The 21,724-nt window shown below is 37.7% G+C and overlaps 2 protein-coding genes across 6 annotated transcripts in view; one reads left to right on the top strand and one right to left on the bottom strand.

Moving 5' to 3' along the window:
- The window catches only part of LOC116096960 (nascent polypeptide-associated complex subunit alpha, muscle-specific form-like), a 4,510-nt gene extending 4,175 nt beyond the window's left edge, over positions 1-335 (bottom strand). The window contains exon 1 of the mRNA XM_031379339.1: positions 60-335. Coding sequence (XP_031235199.1) covers positions 60-335 — 276 coding nt within the window. The remainder of the gene's footprint in view (positions 1-59) is intronic.
- Akt3 (AKT serine/threonine kinase 3) overlaps positions 7-21,724 on the top strand; it is a 238,624-nt gene continuing 216,906 nt past the window's right edge. For 2 of the 5 annotated variants that reach the window (XR_004123675.1, XM_031390788.1), the window contains exon 1: positions 9,795-9,824. Coding sequence is in view for 1 of the 5 variants with exons in the window: in XM_031390809.1 (XP_031246669.1) it covers positions 9,779-9,824 (46 nt within the window). In the remaining 4 variants the exon portion in view is untranslated. Of the gene's footprint in view, positions 103-3,819; positions 3,863-9,621; positions 9,825-21,724 lie in introns of those variants that run through there. The other 3 variants (XM_031390809.1, XM_031390820.1, XM_031390795.1) reach the window with 3 other exon arrangements.

The following is a 21,724-nucleotide window of genomic DNA, read 5'->3' as shown; positions in this document are numbered from 1 at the left end:
GGGGACCCCCGAGTCGCCCCCTCTCCTCCCCCCGACCCCCCCGCTCCATCCTCCGCCACCGCCCGAGCAGCTGCGGGGCCGCCGCCGCCGCCGCCTTTGCAGGTAACAGCCACCGCCCCCAGCTCTCGCCCCCCTCCCCTCCTCGCCTGCGGCTCTCCCCCCTTTGCCTCCCTCGGGCGGGGGCGGGTGAGGCGGGGGCGTCTGGGTGTCACCGCGGCCGCCGGGGGCGTGGGCGGGGGGTGCCCGGGGGTCCCCCCCTTCTTCCTCCTGTAGCTTTGGGGCCGTGGGTGTGGAGGTGGAGGCCGGGGGATGCCCCGCGCGGGTGACACCGACATCCCCCCCCCCCCGCACCTAGCTTTTGGGGGTGGGGGAGCGGCGGCGGCGGCGGCGCGCGGGCGGCCAGGGAGGGGGTGTTCCTGGCCTAGCGGTACCGTGAGCTGCGCGTCTGGGTAGCCTGGCCCGGCCCGGCCCGGATGGCGCCTTAGGGCTCTGCTTAGCTCCCAGCCCGAGTCCAGTCGCCCTGACTCGGTCGGCCGCGCGGCGAGGCGCGGGGCCCGGGCCGGGGCGGGGGGCGGCGGCCGGCGGCCGGCGGCGGCGAGGTTATGTAACGCGAGCGGCCGGTGGCGGGTCGGTGTTTGGGTTGGGGGGAGGGGCCGTCTGCGCGTGTTGAGGGGGTGCGGGCGAGGATGCACCGGCGTCCCCGGGGTCTCCTTCCTTAGGCAGCTCCCTACCCCCGTCCCCCCCTCCCCATCTGCGGTCACCGTCACCGCACCCCGCCGGCGCCCGGGAGAGGACGGTGCTGATGGGGTGCGGGTGTGCGTGTGCGAGGTGGGTAACGTGCAAGTCTGTGTTTTTAATAGTAGTGGGGTTTTGATCCGCTAGGGAGTTGTGTGCTAAGAATAGAAATGTGCGGAAGATGCTGGGTTTGGCTGATCTACTGATGCTGTCGCTGCTGGCGGCGGCGGCGGCGGCGGCGGCGGCGGCTGGGGCTGCAAGTAAACAAACCAGCTTCTTCCTTGTCCACCTCCTCCGCCTCCTGCGCATCGGTCCGCATCAGCCATGATGCTAGCCAGGCCCCTTGAGAGCCCGAAGTTGAAGCTTAAGCTGGTGGCATCCATAGTCCTGATGCTGAGGCGGGGTCGCCCCTTGTTTGGGATTTCCTGGGAATCTACACTTAGGTTAGAGATAACTGAATCTTTTTAGGGCCAGTTTTTTTTTTTTTTTTTTAAACAGTAGTAGTGTTTACTGTTTATCTTTAGAAAGAAGGAAGAAAAATGCTTACTAGTAAGTCAGAGCTTGGATTCTCTCAAATGTCTTCATCAAAATAATGTTATGGAAATAAAATTCATTTCACAAGTATTTTGGTTCAAAGCATTGATGGATTGAAATTGATAAAGTTTACAGATAGAAATTCAGCAATAAAACCTGTGTATCTGTAGAGATTAAATTATGTTATTAATAGAGTCAACACACTCTTAGTGCATTCTGAAAAGGATATAGAACAAGGGCTTCATATGTAATAAAATGACAGTTGTCCCAGATCTTTAATTTAGGCATGTGTTCTGTATTTGGTAAAGCAAAGACTTTTTTTTTTTTGTTAGAACTTTAAATTTCCATATAGTCACTGAATTTTGTTTATGGTAGGAACTCATTCATTATATTAAGTTATATTTGCATTTAGGAAAAAGTTGGAAAAGTCAAAAGTGGAAGACTCTAGTAAAGAGGGTTTAGGGGTTGAAGATGGATCTGAATATTCCAGAAGATAGGATATCTAAAATGTGTTCTTTTTAAAAAGTATCTCCATAAACTGTTTTCTAGAATGTCTTACGAGAGATACACAGTTAAACTCAAGATGCAGTTCAGGACTGAATTTTGTTCTTTTTGTCAATATAAAATTTTGATTCTGTTTAAAGATAACTTTTTAAAAACCAGAGATGATTTCAGTATCTATAACTTGAGGTTCAAATTTTAAAGTTAGGGAGAGCATATGTTATGTTCATGTTGGTACATTTGCAGTAGCATAGAGATAATACCTAGTCCAAAGTAGTACTACAAAAAAATGATGAAATTGTTATTCATATTCATCTTGTCCCCTCTACTGTCGTCTGTAATGATGAATGATTAATTTTCAACTTAAACTTACTTTTTCTTTAATCTTGACATTGTTAGTTTTGTATTCTATATGGAACAGTACTTGAAAATTCTTTGGACTTTCTATTTTTTGTAATTGTTTTTATTATGATTTTGGAATAGAGGGTCTCCCTGTATAGTTTAGGCTGCCATGAAAGTCACTCTGTAGCCTAGGTTGGTCTGCTAGGGATTTTCCTGCCCCAGCCTCCTGAGTGCTGGGACCACAGGTGTGCGCCACCATTTCAGGCTTGTTTGTGTGATTTTTTTTTTCACCTAATTTTTTTAAAATAAAGCTTCATTCACGAAATAAATATTAAGAGGAGGAGTGTGCTTTGGAGGGGTAAGGACTTCATTTAGAAGATCACTGTCATCAAAGTTTGTACATTTAAAGATCACTATACATTTAAAGTCTTTTGGTTAAACTTCTGGGACAAATGTTAGCATGGATTTCAGTGTGGGGGCTTAGGAGCATTAATCCAAGTTTTGATTTTAACATGGAGGTTTCTAAATGCTTAGGGTTCTTCTGAAGAGGAACTCTTTTCATACATTGTTGTAGAAGTTTAGCTTTCATTTAAACTTTACGTCTTTTCATGAAGTGATAACTAGTTATAGTCTACTTTGTAATGCCCTAGTAGTAGTAGTTCAAGAATTCGTCCCTGGGATGATGATTGTTAATGTGGTAATTGGATCAGAATTATGATTTGGTGAGAGCTTGGCTTTATAGTGATTATATTTATGGCATTAAAAAGCAAACCAATTTGGGATCATTTTAGATTTGTAGGATAAAATGCAAGACAAAAATACTTTTATTTGGTTTGTTTTGTAATTTGACTTGCATGTTCAAGATACTCTGAATGAATAATGCAAATATTCTTTATGGAAGGTCTGTGCTTAAATGTTTAAGGAGTTTAAACATTGCTGCTGAGCTGCAGATCTCAGCGTGTGCGTCTGCACTCTCCATCTTGTTTTAGTGCAGCATGCTCTGCACAGGTAGGCTGGTAGTGACCGGCGTGTCATCACAATCTTTAACATCTGGCAGAGTTAGGGCTAACATCTGGCAGAGTTAGGGCCAGCTTCCAGGTAACTCTGTGTGCCCAGCCTCGCTGCCTGTGCTTTATGTATTATAATTCACTTACTTCAGGAAAATCTTGCTGCAATTTTGAAAGTGAATTTCACATGAGAAAACACTTCATACAGCACAAAAGTCATTTTATTTAAACTTCCCTATTCAGTACACATATATGTATGTAGTCCAAATTTATACTTTCAAATATATAAATATGTTTCAAATATATAGTATAATATGATATATAATATGGTATTATATATTATACATTATATTGTATATTATAATCTATACTATAAGTTCTGCAGAATCAAGTTAATATAGTTTTAAAAGCTATATTGGTTAAACTAACATCTTTCATTTTAGTTGTTTCAAATGCCAAAATATGTCAACAGTTCACATATTTTTTTGTGGTGTCCTTTATCCAATAAGAGGTAAATTTATCTCTTCAATAGGGAAATCTTCAAATAGTAGTTGGTGAGTAAGTTAAGTTAGCATATGCTGTTGACTTATAAATATGCTTTTAGTTCTTAACAGCTATTTAAATATATTTAAAGATTTTTTTTTTGCCAACTTCAGGTATTTTATATTTCTAAATGGGTATTTTTGCTTGTTTTTTGAAGGGACGGTAAAAAGGTTTACTAGAAGAGAACAGAGAATATCCAGGTGAGGCTTTGTCTCTCGTATATTAATTAAGAGAGCCTCTGACTATATCTGAGTGGGGATTGGCAGAAGGGAGGTTAGAGCCTAGCCAGTAATGGAGTTTAGCCCAGAGTTGATCAGGGGTGAACGGCTACTTGGTTTGTAGTAACTGTATATTAGAATTTTAGGATAGGAGCTATATGTAATCATGATTGTCCTCTATAATACTGCTTCTATATATGAAATTGATTGTAGATTTTAATGTAAAGAATCTTAAAATTTATTGGCTCTGGCTATTAAGCATCTAATGCTACATTTTCTTCACACCTCAGGAAATTGAGGCAGAGTTGGGAAGAGTTATCTAAGTTTTTTGGTTTGTCTGGTGCTCTTTTTAAAGGAAACTTTAAGATGAACTTTATTAGGGATTCTAATTCTGGGGCTGTGTTGGAAGGGGGAATATGCCAGTAGTTGACGGCATTTAGTGTTTATGTGTGCGTTTTAAGCACTTCATTTTGTAGTTTGAGAGGTACCTGGGCAAATTTTGGAATTTTTTGTGTATATTGAATTAAATGGCTAGCTGAGCCAGTGTTCTGCAGTCCTCAGTCTCATATACAGTTATGCAACATTTTACATTAGAAATTAAGGGTCTCTTTTTTTTCTTTTTTCAACAGCTTGTCTATTGGTTTATGTGAAGCTGAGGATAAGCATTTACCCAGTGTTTTAAATCAGAAAATATAATATATGACTTAGCACAAGCTTTTTAATAATGGACATGTGGGTTGAGATCCTGCATTGATGAGCTAAGAGAAGGGAAAAGGGGAAATGCTTTATGTTTTTGTAGATATATTTTAAAGTTATAAAGTGTTTTTTAGGAGTTAGCTGATGTTCAAATTTGAAAGTTCTGATAGTTTGCCTAGAATGTCCAGGCTTTAGAAACAATATTGCCCAGGGTATTATCACTGTGTTCTGAGGAGAGGCCCTGTGACTAGGGTAACAACTCCTAGTAAGGACGGATTACCTCAGAAGTATTTGAGATACACACTGTCCTGAGTGTTTCCTCGTCAGTGTGATCACTTTTACACATATCCTTTTGAAAGCTTGATGGAGCCTTGTGCATTTGTCATGGCATACAAGTTAGTCTTTTGGAGGGGAATTAAGTCAGGGTCTGTGTGTCCTAAGCCCAAACAGAACCCTCTGCTTACTACTTTTTATTTTGAGCCATGGTCTTACCAAGTGGCTCTGACTAACCTCGAACTTATTATATGGAGCAGAAACTCTCCTGCCTCAGCCTTCAGACTAGTGGGGATTGCAGTCAAGTGCCACCACCCTGTCTTAGAGTTTCTTATAACATAGTTACTGAAATCTGAAACCACCATAGATCCTAAAGTACTTCCCCCTGGTCGTTATTTGTGTTTTAAAATATCAGTTGTATTTTAATTAGTTTCCTATCCAATTTTTATATCATAAATGAAGTCTATAAAATTGTAGCATAGACTATTACAACCAAAGAAAATCTAAAGTTTAAAGTTATTTTGGATTTCAATTTGGAAATAAACATATAGGAAGCCATGTTTGGTGGGTCATGTCTGTAGTCCCAGCGCTTGGGGAATTGACACAGGTTCAAGGACATTTTAGGATATATAGATAGCTTTAGGGTAGTGTGCCCTACACGTCTCAGAGACACACTCCCTGCCCCTCCCTTGGGCTGAAGTAATTAATGTTTAGGAAGTTACTAACCTAAGAACTTTGCACTTATAGGAAAAGGTGCTTTTCAACCTCATTTTAATTTTATGTTAGTTCGTTTGTGATGGTTTTGTTGATACTTTAGTTTTATTAATTTTTGGTTTACTTCAGAACATTTTGATAATTAAACATTTGAGAGTTTGTATTTAATATGAAGCAGATGAAGCTGATTACTTTAATTACAGGTGGTTGCTCTTACAGAATGTACCTACCTATGGTAACTGTGGGGAATATTGTCTTTGCTTTTGGCTACAGTTTTCTTAGGTTCATGATTGAGAGTCAAAGTAATATAAGTGAACGATCTTGGGTAACAAATACATAACGAACTTGGAAAATACTTAAGATGCTTTTTTAGTTCTTGTCTCCGAGTAGGCAGAAGGTCTAATTTACTGAGTAAATTTCATGCTGTTTTGAGTGATCTCCTAAAGTGTGTTCGATGCTTTGGTGTTTAAATGGCATGATTGGCTGCTGAAGTAAGCAGAAGTCTTTTGAGAACTCTTTAATTTGTTGATATTGGTCAGAAAATACTCACTCCTTTCCTTTTCCCCCCATAATGAGTAGTTTTGGGTAGCAGTGAGGTTTCTTTTAGTTGGATTTGAAAATGGATGATCTCAACAAAAAGTGCTTTAAAATGTCAAGAAAAAATAGAGTAGTTTTAAAGTAATCTAATCTTTGCAGAAGACTATGGAAGGCCATAGGGAACATGATTTAATATATGGGAATTTTAATTATTTAGATATAATACTTTCCTAATGTTTAAATTTAGTTTTGTTTTAAACATGGCGTCATGCCATTCTTGCTGTTGACTTACTAAACTTGTTTGCTTAGTTTATTCTTTATTATCTAAAGCTTCTACATCTTTGTTCATTCATCTACTTATTCACTAATTCTCTATTTGTTGAGTAAGTGCCAGACACAGTTAAATTGCTTTAATAATTTATGTTGTTATTCAATGGAATTAAATATGGGAAGTGTTTTGTACATTATAAAATGATATTCAAATGAAGTTATAATCATCAAATTCTGTAATAGTGTTTCATGAATGAAAATATCTTTGCTATTGAATCCACTATAATTTTGTGTGTAACTTTTTTATAAGAATGATAAAAATTAGATTATCTAGCTCTGAAATATTTAATGTAGTAGACTTAAAAATGAACCAAATTTTATGTTAATTCACTGAAGATCATATTTCTACAGAAGTTACTAGGGAGGGAGGGTGAAGATTGCTTTTCCATTAGAAACAGGTGACAACCTGTTAGCTCATCTTGTAAACTAGTGTGTATGTAACTGTTGGAGACTGCATGGAGAATATAGATGACTGGAATAAGGGCATTGTCAGTTAGAAATCGGTATGTATACTCTGTAGGAGCCAATAGCATTGCTTTTACATATAAAAGACAACATACTGCTAATCTAATAATTACATTTTAAAGTTTTATTTCAAGATGGTACTGTTTTAGTCATTAGACACAGGAATAATTTTTAAAGTTGAATATTGTGATTATGGATAGAAATTAGTAACTGTTTAAGATACAGTGGAATAAGGCTTCCTCTAATACTTTAGGTTCAGTGACCTTGATAAAGTTTGTTGTTTTAATTTAATGTAAATTTTAAAAATACAATCCTACTCGCAACTGATTACTCGCTCTTTATCTCTCTCTCCCTCTCTCTCTCTTTCTCTCTCTGTCTCTCTCAGAATCTAGTTTTCAGAAACAAGTCCATTATAAAATAAAATTAATTGATTTGGATTGATCTGGTTCAGTTTCAGGAAGACTTATACTCTCTTAGTGTTCTTCACAAGGATATTCCAGTATAATTTACTTTAATTGGAAGTATCTCTTGGATATATCTATTTATTCTACCTTTACTCCAAAGAATGATACAGATTCTCTTTCCTTCAGCTTATGTACTTTTATATGGAAATAGAAGCAGAGTGAAGATTGCTTTACCATTAGAAACAGAGGTGGGGAGGAGGAGGAGAGGGAGAGACAGAGGCAGACAGAGACAGAGAGAGACAGACAGACAGACAGGCACAGATAGACACAGAGAGACAGAGACAGAGGGCGCAATCGATTGACCAATCGTGATGGAGCTCATTGGTGAAAGTGGTACCAACAAGAAGATCTCAATGCAGCTATGATGGCGATGTTTAGCTCTAGTCTTTTCCAGTATTTAACTTACAATTCCTTATGCACTACATGGAGTTAAAACTTTCTTTCTAGCTTTTTTTTCTAGCACTTTTTTTCTAGCTCTATAAATGTAGTCAGTTGGGTTCTTCAGGATATGGTATCAATCAAAATAAAATGATATTTTAATGCTATACTTTAGAGCTTTTATTTTTTCCTGTTTGTACTGTTTTTAATGTGAAGTGGATATTATTTTAAATAATGTGACTGCTTCCTCTGTCAGTATTCAGTGCGGGAATTATTGGTAAATTATCTCTTATTTTAGAATATTTCATGTTAGTAGAGATGTTTTATGGGGACAAAATTGTAAAAATTTCCCAAACTTACCTTAACAAAGGACTTATTTTTCTCTAATTTCTTTTAGTTCAATACTCTATTGAACAATGATAATTTTGAGAAAGAGACCCAGATTACATTATCCCTCTTTATTCTGCAGCAGCATGTCCCCATAATTATGATTTTGAGTAGTCCCGTTCCGGCCTTTATGTATTTGCATGACATATCTGCAGAGCCCATGCTAGCTAGGGTGGTCCTCTGTGGAGCGAGGAGCCTTTGTCAGGTTGTGTAGAGGATGTCTAGTTTTGGTCACTGATTGATAAATAGGTAGGCTTTGCACATAATTTGTATTGGAAGAGGACTTGTAATCTAGTTCAGTACTATCTTGAAATTCAACCTTGAATTTAATGCTATGCACTGTTTATGAAGGTCCAACTGCATAGAATAGCACAGTTAGTCTGTGTACCTAATTTTTTCTGGTGACGTGAAGTTTATGTTGTATTGTCACTTAACACTGGTTTATCTGGTCCATATTTTTGCAAATGTGAAAGCACTTTTACAAAGTTCCGTGGCAAAACATCCCCTCTTAGATTGGTAGGGACAATAATAGTACAGCTCATTAAGCTTTCTGTTGTGTGTAAGGAGGCCTTGAAGAGGCCTGTTTACCCAGTTATCATGGAGAGGACAGATTTCTAGTTAGTATCTTAGGAAACACTGTGTTTCTTCTGAGCAGGTCTCTTCTCTTTGTATTACAGACATTAATACTGAAACCTATCATGTTTGTGAATTAGCAGTTTTCCTAAAACATTTCATTCCAAATTTTTGACTTACCTTTCACAAATAGAGTTCTGAAATGAAGAGTGCCAATGTAGGAGTAAGGCACTCTGAATTCAGATTTTGGCTTTGTAACTGAAAACCTTGAAATCTAGCAATTGCTTATTCTCTGTGAGCCCCAGGTTCTCAGGTCTGGGAAGTCAGTACTGCCCTAACGGAGTCGTAACAATTATCAGAGAATAACACATAAACAGTTTTGGCATGTCTTATTTTCTTTGTTCTAGTTTCTTTATCTACCTAAGAAAATAATGTTATATACTTATTGTAATTTTCCTAAATATTTTTAGAACAAGGCAGATTATATAAATGTTAGTTTCTTGCAACATTGTATTTTACACAGAATAAAGCAATTAAAACTACTTATAATTACTTTGACATAACTTGTTTTTGAAATTAAAGGGATTTGGGCCACTCAACTTTCATTCTTTCTCCCCTTCATCCTAAGTACACAGTACACAGTTTTCTGTATTTTTGTAGATCTGACAGTAATTTTGTTAGGGCATTTAATTTCAGTCTCTTAGGTTAAATGTTTCACTATCATTTAACATCTGTCACAAGACCAGAGCAGTGTACTCATAGAACTATTTAATAATTTCCCCCCACCCCCATGTTTGAAAAGCTAGACTTTATGTGCGGTCAGACCAATTGAAGACATTTACAAAGACTTAGTTGTTTGTTATTGCTATGTGAGTTCAAGAATGGAAAAAAAAAAGAAATTCTTTCTTCAATACTTCCTTCCAGGCTGAGTCATCACTAGAGAGTGGGAAGGGCGGCAGCAGCAGCAGCAGCAGCAGCAGCAGCAGCAGCAGCAGCAGCAGCAGCAAAGAATCCAAACTAAAACTAAAGCTGACCTGCAAAGCACCCTTTCTCCAAGTTGGGGGCTCAGAGGGGAGCCATCATGAGCGATGTTACCATTGTGAAAGAAGGCTGGGTTCAGAAGAGGGGTAAGTTAAGGGCTCAGCAGAGGTGCTGAGCCGTCAGTTGGGTGCTGAGAGCTGGTCTTTCCTCTGGCACTGTGAAATCAAGTGGGATGTGCTGTCTGAAAGGGCCGAAATAAAGTTTACCATGCATGTTAGGAGCCTCCTTACTTAGGGATTTCCTTCTAAGCTTTTGATTTTTATAGTTTTTAATTATAACATTAAATTTTTGTATGCATGCATGTTAGTAATGTATTTTTCTGTAATGTCCTCAGATTCAACAGACTTCACAGAATTTAACACAGAAAAGAACTCTTGTGACTATATAATGATATATTAATATTTAGATAAAAATACAGCATTGCGTCAATTTGTGTGGTAGCATAAAGGCTTAATATAGTAAGGCAAGGGCTTACATTTAAACTGTTAGACTAAACAGACTCATAAATTAGGTAAATTAAAGCTCTTACATAAAAGTTCAAATGTGGACAGTGGTTTTCTTTATTTGTTTAATTTTATATTTCTTGTTTGCATGATCTACTTTTTCTATGTATTTCTTGTCCACTCTTTTTAGATAAAGGCATTATTTTTATTATTGAATAACTGCTGTATAGCTTAGTTTATAATGTGAGCGATCACCTTCGTACTTAATCTATATGTTTATTAGAGATCTGAACTTTAGGCCTGTTGCTCAGTAACTAGACCTGCCTGTGGACATGGCCAAATTCCATAGAATGAGGGCAGTTGCCTCTTAAACACTGATTTTCATTTCTTTAAAGGTCTTTGGTTAATGCTTATGCTAAAGAACTGTTGTCAGTTGTTAAATGTAATTATGCCTTATGGAATTATAGGCCTTATCAAGTTATAATTTACATACGATAAATATTCCAAATAACATTTTAATGGGTTGGGCCTAACATTTATGATGATGTGACAAACACTACAGTCCTGAAATAGAACATTTCTATCACTCTAAAAAGTTCTTTCCATGTCACTTTTAGTTCACTGCTTCTCTTTCAGCTTTGGCCATCACCTGATGTGTTGTCTCTTACTATAATTATGCTTTTCAAATATTTCAGTTCAGTGGACTCATAAAACCCATAGTCTTTTGTGTCTGGTTTCTTTCCTATTCACACTTCTCTGCTTTATCCATGTAGTTTATATGAAAAGAAGAACGACTTCTGGAAATACAATTTTTCAGTTATTTGTTTATTTTTAACTAATTCTCTTTTTGAAACAGAATCTCACTTTATCCCCAAGTTGTGGTTAGACTTACTACGCAGCTCAGATAGTTCCTGAGCGTGATGACCCTCCTCTCTAGGTCTCTTGAGTACTGGGATTATAGGCATGTTTTACCACTCCTGGCTTTGTCTTTTTAATACTTGGTAGAAATTTGGTTTGTTTCTGGATATTGTGAATAAAGTTTTCATGACCATTGAGTAAATGCCTTCTTATGATGTTTCCATTTGTATTGGGTAGTAACCTAGGGTAAGATTGCAGGTTCTATGGTAAGTGCCTGTTTAAATTTATAAAACTGACAATTTATTTTCCAAAGTGACTGACCATTCGTGTCATTACTTTTGTCTTTTGCTTTATTCTCATGTATTTGGAAAACATTTTCAGATTTTAGTGCTGTGTTTTTTGTTTTCTTTCTTAACTAGTTCATTATTCTTTTTCTTTTTTGTTTCCAGACGGTTTTTTCTCTGTGTAGCCCTGGCTGTCCTGGAACTCACTCTGTAGACCAGGCTGGCCTCGAACTTAGAAATCCACCTGCCTCTGCCTCCCAAGTGCTGGGATTGGGAGGCATGCGCCATCACTGCCTGGCTATTTCTTTCATTTTTTTTTAGAGGGGAGTGAAGGAGAGGAAATGGCAAGTTACTTAAACCTTTAAAAATTTCCTTTATTAGTTCTTAAAGTTAGATCCTAAGATCATTGTAAGACTCAAATGAGATAATGAATCTGGCTCTCTGTATATTCATGTTTGTCTAAAATGGTACATAAGACATTTTGTTGTTCCTACATTGGTCAGAGAAGGTCTCCCTCCCTCTCCCTCTCCCTCTGTTTTCCTCCCCCCTCTTTTTGCATTCATGTTCATGCTTATTGAAAAATAATAGCCATCTGAGCAGAATGTGCGCAGTTCTCAAATGTATGAAATGAAACGACATGTAAAAATCCTTCTATACTTGACCTCTCCAGCTGGTTCCTGTCTTTACAGAAAGTCCTTGTAGACTTTATTTTTAATTCTTCTGTTGATCAGTATCCTAATTGTGCATACAATACATAATACTTTATTTTTCAATAGCCATTTTCTCATAATTTGGTGTTTCTGTTATGAAGATGAAAAAAATAGCTTTGAAGACCAGTTCACCCTTTCCTCCCCTTTTGGGAGGGGTTGGGCTTCCGACTAAGACTTTGATGTTAGACCATCACTTTTGAGAGTTAAACTTGTTGAATCTGAAAAGCAACGAATAATATCATGATTATTTAATGCTAATGATATGATAGTATCCTAAATATAAAAGAGATATTTTACACCTCAGTTCTCAATAGCATGTCTTCTATAGTTTGCATAACGATGTTTTTTTTGAACTTCTTTTCTTTCTTTTTGATTTTCTTCCCTATTTTGACTTTTCAGACAAGGTCTGACTACATATTCTGGGCAGAGACCTTCAACTTGTATTTCTCCTACCTCAGTCTTCCAAGTTTGGAATTGTACATATTGGCCACAATGTGGCTTTCCCTAAACCTTCTGATGGCCATGTTTCCCCCTGCTGGTTGAAGGCCATAGGCCTTATTGATTGATTAGCTTTTATTCACAATGTTTGGGGTACTGGTGGACTGTTTTCTGCATATGACGCCTACAAACACCATGGAACGTAATTCTCAGTCAAGTTCCATACTTTCTTGGATCTCATGTCATTATTCATTTTACACTTTTCCTAAGAGTCTCCTAAGCGGATCCTTGTTTTCAGGAGCAGTGTGTATGGGTGCGTGGCAGTGTAATATTTATGTCTGGTACATTTCCTGACTGTGTATATAATTCACATTTAATTGCTTTCGTTCAGAGCTTTGTAAGCCGCACTGTTTAGCTTTTAGTGCCCAGTGTCCTGAGGAGAGGTTTGGTGCTCATGACTACTCCTTTGTAGGAAACCCATTTTTGTTCTCTGGAACCCATTGATGCTTCTCTGTCTTTGGAATTGTGAAATTAATGGAGGACGAGTTGCAGTCTAGTTTTGTTCATTGTGTTTGAAGTTTTAGTGGACAATTTGAATATGAAAGTTTAGGTCTGTCTTCCTTTATAAAGTTTTTTTTTTTATGTCTTTGGCTGTTTTTTCTCTTGTGTATTCCTTATTCTCTAGAGTGTCTAGTTTAATCTGACATGTAAAATCCTTTATTTCCATGTCTTTGTAGGAAGGAGGAGAGACACTTTTTCTTGGACATTTTATTTACTTTTCCCTTCAGTATGTTACTGAATTACTTCTGCTGTTACTTTATATTTCTAGGAATTCTTTGTATTTTATAGTTGCTTTTACTTATAGTAGTTTAGAACACTAGATTTTATTTTGAAGTTTTCCTTCTCTTTCAGTACTTTGGTTGGTTGATTACAGTTCTTTCTTGGCGGGTTTCGTTAGGTGTCTGTAGTACTATTTGTACCGTTATGAGAGGACTGGGTTACTGGTAGTGCTCTCTGTTTTGTACCGTTTTCTCTGTATTATTGACAAATAAGTTTGCCGAATTAGAATTTGTGATGGTAATTAACTGTACTCTTGAAAGCATTAGTTGAAGCACTAGAGTAAATAAATTTTGGCACCCTCCACTGTTAGTTCTTTTAGACAATTTCAGTATTGTTTGAGTAATAATTTGATATTTCAGTCAAACACATTTCACAGTGTAAACTATTGCTTGGCATTTCTTTGGCTTCAAGAATTTCTCTTCCCCAAAGCATTATTTATTTATTTATTTATTTTGAGACAGGGTTTCTCTGTATAGCCCTGGCTGTCCTGGAACTCACTCTGTAGACCAGGCTAGCCTCGAACTCAGAAATCCACCTGCCTGTGCCTTGCAAGTGCTGGGATTAAAGGCATGCACCACCACTGCCTGGCTGCATTATTTTTTTTTATCCTGGTCAGATAATTATAATTCCATCTCTGGTGTATTTGTTTGGAAATACCTGTCTCTTTCACAGTGTGGTTTAAGCAGTATTGGGTCTGAGTGTAGAAAGAAGGTATTAAAATTACTCTCGTGAGTAAAATATAAAAACTTAGGATGAAGTTAAAATCCCTGCCGAGAGTAGCTCCGTGGTTACTCAGTGGCAGAGCTCAACCAACCACTGAAGAAAGCCATAACACCGTTCCTAGTTAGAATCAGTTCTTGATAATTTAGCTCCTTTCTGGATATTACCTCATTTGTACTTTTAATGTAAGTCGGTTTTTTGAGTAAATACTTTACCAGACAAAGAGAAAAAGGAGCTAAATAGTGATATTTATGTAGGATAAATGCTTTCTTAATCTTGTTTGTTAGAGATTTATCAGTAATGAAATTATCTTCTTGTGTACTTTTTTATAGCAGTTGAAGATGGTGATTTAGATGACACACAAACATAGCATTACTAGTGTAGAATTGACAGTTATTACTAAGTATGGGCTAAGCTAATACCTGCATTTTTCATCTATGGTGGACCTAAAGAGCACCTTCCAGACTAGCTTTGTATTAGCATGGTAAGAACCTTTATTTGTAGCAAATGCTTATTGCATTGTTCAAAAAATCATCTATTGATATGTCCTGGGTGACTCCAAACCTTTTAAGCTACATGTAGAGCTTTGCTTCCAGCTTTCTGAGTTTATTATATCTATTGGTAATATAGGAATATAGTATATTAATAAAATGCGAAATTCAACAAGTTTATAAGATTTACATGATAAAATTAAATAAACTGCAATAATAATAATAACTTCTAACGTCTAAAATTCTACTTGTTTAATAATACTGGTTTTTTTGTTTGTTTTTGTTTTTGTTTTTGTTTTTGTTTTTGTTTTTGTTTTTTTCAAGGCAGGGTTTCTCTGTGTAGCCCTGGCTGTCCTGGAACTCACTCTGTAGACCAGGCTGGCCTTGAACTCAGAAATCTGCCTGCCTCTGCCTCCCAAGTTCTGGGATTATAGGCGTGTGCCACCACTGCCTGGCAGTTTTTAAATTTTTTTTTACAGTTTTCATACACTTATTTTTAAAATTGTAAGCAAGAGAAAACCTGATAGAGCATAACCAAGCAGTAAGCTTTCCTAGTTAGGTTTCATGGAGCTCTGTGACCCAGGCCTGTACCCAGGTGTTTACGAGGGAAGCCTTGTGTACTGTTTTGCAGCTTCATTCAGTTTACTTAGGAATTGTTAGTTTGTTTTCTGTATGTACAAGGCATATACTTTACCAGGAAAATGCATCTCTCTATTTCTTAATGTTAGTTTGAAGATTTTCTATTTAGAAGGTCAAGTTGTCATTAAAGAACCAGAATTCTTCTTTTCTTCATTTCTACAAATCAGGCTCATGGGGTGCTTGTGGCCAAGTATAGTTGTAAACTCTGCCCAACATTGCAGGCTTAATTAAAGTATTGAGGATCTTTTCTGTCATTTAATTTGTGTAGTTTGCATGTGAACTTTGTAGATGACAAATTTATGTTGCAATATCTAAAGGTTGGACATTCCTGCATGCCTTTTAATTCTCTTTTGTGGTCATATTTTACTGGGTAGGGTCCCTAATACAATGTTTAATAAGAGAATGTATATTTTTACCATAAATTTTCTGTAAGTTGTCACTTTTCCATTTTTTATTAGATGTTTTCTTTATTTACAATATCTCCTTTCCCAGGTTCCCCTCCAAAAACAAAAAACAAATAGAAAAAAAAAAACTAAAACAAACCCCTGTTCCCTCCCCCCCTTCCCCTGCTCACCATCCTACCCCTTCCTGCTTGCTGGCCCTGGCATTACCCTACACTGGGGCATAGAACCTTCACAGGGCCAAGGACCTCTCCTCCCATTGATGACCGACCTGGCCATCCTCTGCTATACACATGTTGCTGGAGCCATGAGTCCCACCATGTGTACTCTTTGGTTGGTGTTTTAGTCCCTGGTAGCTCTAAGGGTACTAGTTAGTTCATATTGTTGTTCATCCTAAGGGGCTGCAAACCCTTCAGCTCCTTGGGTCCTTTCTCTAGCTCCTTCATTGGGGAGCCTGTACTCAGTCCAATGGATGGCTGGGAGCCTCTACTTCTGTATTAGTCTGGTACTGTCAGAGCCTCTCAGGAGACAACTATATCAAGCTCCTGTCATCCAGCACTTGCTGGCATCCACAATAGTGTCTAGATTTGATGATTGCATATGGGAAGGATTCCCAGGTGGAGCAGTCTCTGAATTGTCCTTCCTTTAGTCTCTGCTCCATAGTTAGTCTCTACAACTCCTTCCATGGGTATTTTGTTCCCCTTTTAAGAAGGAACGAAGTATCCACACTTTGGCCTTCCTTCTTCTTGAGTTTACTTTTCCATTTCTACTATTCATCAGGCTGCATTCCCTTCTTTCTGGTGTGCTGAGTTTTATGAAATGGTTTTCCAGTTTTTCTGAAATATTTTATTGTTTCTATTGAAATGACCATTTTCTTTTTCTTTTAGTATATTGATGTGTGAATTGTCATTCTGGAATAAATCCTCTTTAATCAACATGCACTTTAAAATGTTCCATTTCTTTTCTTTTTCTTTAAGTAGTTTTTAAAGAATTATTTTATACAGAATTAAACATTTTATATGTAAATGGATTAGTTTGTTAGAAATTATTCTACTACTGCTATTCTAGAACCTGCTAGGCATGTATTTTAAAATATAGATATAAAATGTAAGTTTTGTTATTTGCTGTCAAATGGAGTGCTTACAGGAATTATTAATACCAAGTTGGGGAGGTTGGGACTGTTGGACAAGAAGGCGTAAACCCCAGCAGTGGAAAGTTGTTTCTTTTGTGGATTCCTCGTTTGTATGTCAGTCACTGCTTAGATCCTAGTGGGAAGTAAGCACTGTACCTGTTGAGTGGCTCTCTTCCTTAATTACTTGTTACCATTCTGACTTACCTCTTATGCTGACTACACATTTCTGCAACTGTATTTCTTTTTTTCTGTATTTTAACCTAGGCTAGTTTCTGGTTGGCACTACTATATTTTTCTTTTTGTCAGTGAAAATCTCTTCAAGGCTAAATTTTAGTATCATTTCAGTTTTTTTTTTTACTAGCTCACAGTCTTTCAGAGTTAGAATGTGCTCTCGTTTGTTAGATGCCAGCAGTGCCTGATCCTTGCCTTCTTACGGCTTCTTGTGTGGTCATATCTATATCATTATCTAAAAAACTTCCCAAGGTGAGGAGCTGTTTGCTAGTTACTTCAACATGCAGCCTGTTAGTCACTATTTAATGAATGAATAAGGAAAATAATCTCTAGAAGTTCACAGGGGGCACAGATTTCAGGGCAGGGAAAGGGCAGAAGTACTAGATCAGAGGCCTGCAAACGATTGTGTTTTTGCACAGTGCCTTTGTCAGGGCAGTGCTAGGATTCCTGAGCCATGCTCTCTGTGAAGTGTGCACCACAGTGGAGCTGACAGGAGAGGAATTAGGAGAATTTACTGAATAATTTTTCCTGGCCAAGGAGGCTGAGCAGAATGGTTCTAGAATTGGTCAATAGTATAAGTTAGGAAAGTGTGACACTAGAGTGGGAATATAGTAATATTTATAATTCTGGAGGATCGATATGCACACATTGGCTAGAGAGACAGGCTAGAGACATTGATTATATACATATATATATAATATGTAATATATACATATATATATGAGAGATACTATTTGCTCTGCTTATAGTGTACTTTTAAGTTTTTAAAAAATAAATTATCACATTTCAAGTTTGAGAGTAGGTTTTTCTCCTACACTGTGGGTCCTGGGGATTGAACTTAGGTTGTCAGTCCTTTATTTAATAAGCCATTTTGCCAGCTCTGATTCTGATGTCTTTAATTCTAATATTACAAGACTAAGAAGAATCTTTTCTAGTGTTGGATTATTCATTTCATATATTGTAAGTGAAATATCACTATATAAAAAGAAGCATGATTTTAATCATTACAAGTTTGTTATATTAGAATATTATAATCTATTATAAAATACATTAATATATTAATGATATTTTTAATTTTTAAAGTTTCATACAAAGTAATGTGTTGTATCATGGCAGTTTTATATGTATATGTTATTATACTTCACTCTTAAGTCATCCCATATCCTGCCACCTACCTTTGGCATTTTTTTATATCTCTTCCACCAAATAGTACTCCATTTTACTTTTATGTCATGTGTTCTACTACTTATCCTCGTCTCTCCTCAACCTTTTTCTCCCCAAAGCTTCTTCAGTATTCAGTAGACTAGTCCCCTGTCCTCTGTCCCTTGTCCTCTGTCCCCTGTCCCCACAGTGCCTAGAGGAAGGGAGCAGTGAAGTGGCATGTGTTGTTATCTTAAGTTTTTACTCCTTATATACAGGAGTTTTGTATATAAGCAGTAGGCTTATAGGGTATTGGCTTGTAGGGTATATCTAATTATATGTTTTATTAGTTTTAAAAAATTTCAAGCTTTGCATATATATGTGTATATACACACATACATGTATTATATGTTGAACATATTCCTTAACATATACCACTGCTCTCTTTTCTCACACCCTTGTATTTGGTTTGCTTTACTTTCTATCTACAGTGTTAACTTTTACATTCATGTCATATTTATTAATACACAAATATATAATTTTATGTACCTTATTTGCTCGTTTGTTTTTAGGAACTTTCACAGTAGACTTTCAAAGTGGCTGTGCAAGCTGGCAGTCTCATCAGTTCTTTTCCCATGTTGCAACTGTATTTGTTTGCTTTCAGTTTTGCAAAACTTACTTATTTTATATATATTAGTACATGGCCACCATGACTGTGCCGTGCCTGTGGAGGCCAGAGGAAGGTTTTTAGATTGATTCCCTTGGAGCTGGAGTTACAGATTGTGATCTGTGATGTGGGTTCTGGGAACCAAACCTGGGTTCTCTGCAAGAGCAAGTGCTTTTAACCTTTGAGCCTGTCTCTAGCCTGTTTGTTTTCTTGGTGATAGCCATTTTGACTGGGATTAAGTGGAATCTCAGAAGTTTTAATTTACATTTTCTGATGACAAAGGATGGTGACTACTTACAAATATTAATTTTTCAATTTGTATTTATTGTTTTGAGATGCATATCTGTTGCAGTTTAGCAATTCTTTATTTTGTTTTCCTGAGCAATGTAACCTGTTCTGATTTTCCACTTGGCATTGAACTGTTTCAAGATTGTGGTGATGTCTTCCCTCCCATATTCTTTTAAAACATTTTCTCAGTTCTTTACATAATATTATATATATAATGTTAGTGTCTAGTATGGAAACATCTCAGTTTGTCAATATTTCTCTTATAACAGGAGACTTAGATGTGCATGATTCTGCAGACTTGGTCAGTATAGGGAAGGATGGTGTGCGACAGTTTGTGTATCCCATAGCCCATCACTCTGCCATGGTATGTCAATAAGTTGAAATCCAGAGGCATTTTCCCTGTTCCATTATCCTGCAACAAAATTTTTATTATATTTTGATTACATAGCATTTATCTATGTCAGGTTGCTTTATAGATATTTGCAATTTGCAGTTCTTGCATAATGTTGTATAAAGGTTTCTATTTTCTTTTTGAAAACAATAATCACATTTATTTATTTGCTTTTGTTTGATGTGTGCCCACTGTGGCATACATGTAGAGTTGAGACTGCAGCTTTATGGAGTCCTTTTCTCCTACCGTGTGGTCTTAGCGATGACCTCAGGCCATCAGGGGTATTTGCTAGTGCTTTTACAGGTGAACCTGTGTCAGTGCTATGATTTCTGTTCTCAATTTCTGTTCCCATTGTTTTAGCTGTTGAATATTAATATTTTTAGTTTTTGCTATTACATTGCTATTTTAGTTTACATTTATTTACTTCTGAGGTTTAAGTAAAAGAATGAATGGTTTTTGATTTTTAGTTTTTATGTCATGACCCCTCCTTAGTCTTACAGCCTTTATGTTCTTATTTTTCTGTAAGTGCGTTTTTTACCTTCAGAATACTTTATCTTCTTAATCATTTTTCTAAATACATTCTTTGATATGTCAATTAGACCCAGATAAAGTAAGTTATAATTTAATGGTACAAGGTTTAAGGTGTGACAGAAGGGGATAAGTCTGTGTTTAAAGGGTGAGAGATTCTCACAGCCATCCATTGGACTGAGCACAGGGTCCTCAATGAAGAAGCTAGAGAAAGGACCCAAGGAGCTCTGAAGGGTTTGCAGCCCCTTAGGAGGAACAACCATATAAACTAACTAGTACCCTCAGAACTCTCAGGAAGAGAGTTCTAAACCACCAACCAAAGAGTATACATGGTGGGACTCACAGCCCCAGCAGCATATGTAGCAAAGGATGGCCTAGTTGGTCATCAATGGGAGGAGAGGCCCTTGGTCCTGTGAAGGCTCTGTGCCCCAGTGTAGGGGAATGCCAGGGCCAGTAAGAGGGAGAGGGTAGGTTGGTGAGCAGGGGGAGGAGGGAGGGAATAGTTTTTTTTTTTGGAGGGGAAACAGGGAGAGGAGATACCATTTGAAATGTAAATAAAGAAAATATCTAATAAAAATATCTAATGTAAAAAGGGTGAGAGATTATAAAGATCTTGTCTAATCATGTAGTAGATATGGCAGATAGGGTTTCAGGTATGCTCATAATCCCTACCCCGTAATGTTCACACCTTCAAATAACTTACATTTCTTGAGTGTAAGAATGAACCATGACTATCATCCATTCAGTACAATAATATACCTGTTGCTATGTTCCATTACTGGTTTTAAAGACTTAAGTAACCCAGATGGCAAGGAGTAATAAGCACTTTCGTTGCAAATATTTTCTGTGTTGAGTATGTCTTCTAACTTAGTGGTATATTTTTGTCATATAAAACTTTTGAATCGACTGGGAGTAACTGGGACCATCGGGACCAGGCACACAGGAACTCCGCCAGCCCAGTGACTTGGGTTCCTTCTGGTCTGTCTGGGCTGGGGTCCAGAGCAGACTTTGGGCACAAGCTCTGCAGCCAGTCCCACAAAACCCAGAGGAAGCTCCACTCCCAGGCGCTCTGACAAACCCAGGATCAGAGGTAAGCAGGAACAAACATCTGTCCCAACACTGGGAGTAACTGAGACCAGCTTGACCAGGCACACAGGAACTCTGCTAGCCCAGTCTGGGTTAGTGTTCTGAGCAGACCTTGGGCACAAGCTCTGCAGCCAGTCCCACAACTCACAGAGAAAGCCATACTCCCAGGTGATCTAACAAGCCCAGGATCCCAGAATCACAGGATCACAGAGACAGCTTGACTGAGGAGTTCTGACACAACCAGGATCACAGGAAGGACAGGCTCCAGTCAGATTTAGCAAGGGCAGGTAGCACTAGAGTTAACCAGATGGCCGGGGGCAAGCGTAAGAAAATAAACAAACACAAACCAAGGTCACTTGCCACCATCAGAACCCAATTCTCCTACCATAACAAGTCCTGGCCACACCATCACACCGGAAACACAAGATTCAGATATAAAATCACTTAGCATGATGATGATACAGGACCTTAAGAAAGACATAAATAGCACCCTCAAAGAAATACAGGAGAACACAGGTAAAGAGCTAGAAGCTCTTAAAGAGGAAACACAAAAATCCCTTAAAGAACTACAGGAAAACATAATCAAACAAGTGAAGGAAATGAGCAAAACCATCCAGAATCTAAAAAATTCTTGGAAATAGAAACAATAAAGAAATCAGAAAGAGAGACAACCCTGGAGATACAAAACCTAGGAAAGAA

The sequence above is a fragment of the Mastomys coucha genome, unplaced genomic scaffold (genome assembly GCF_008632895.1).
Source record: "Mastomys coucha isolate ucsf_1 unplaced genomic scaffold, UCSF_Mcou_1 pScaffold1, whole genome shotgun sequence".
Taxonomy (NCBI): domain Eukaryota; kingdom Metazoa; phylum Chordata; class Mammalia; order Rodentia; family Muridae; genus Mastomys; species Mastomys coucha.
Note: the sequence above shows the minus strand (reverse complement) of the source record. Positions and strands in the feature narration are given on the sequence as shown.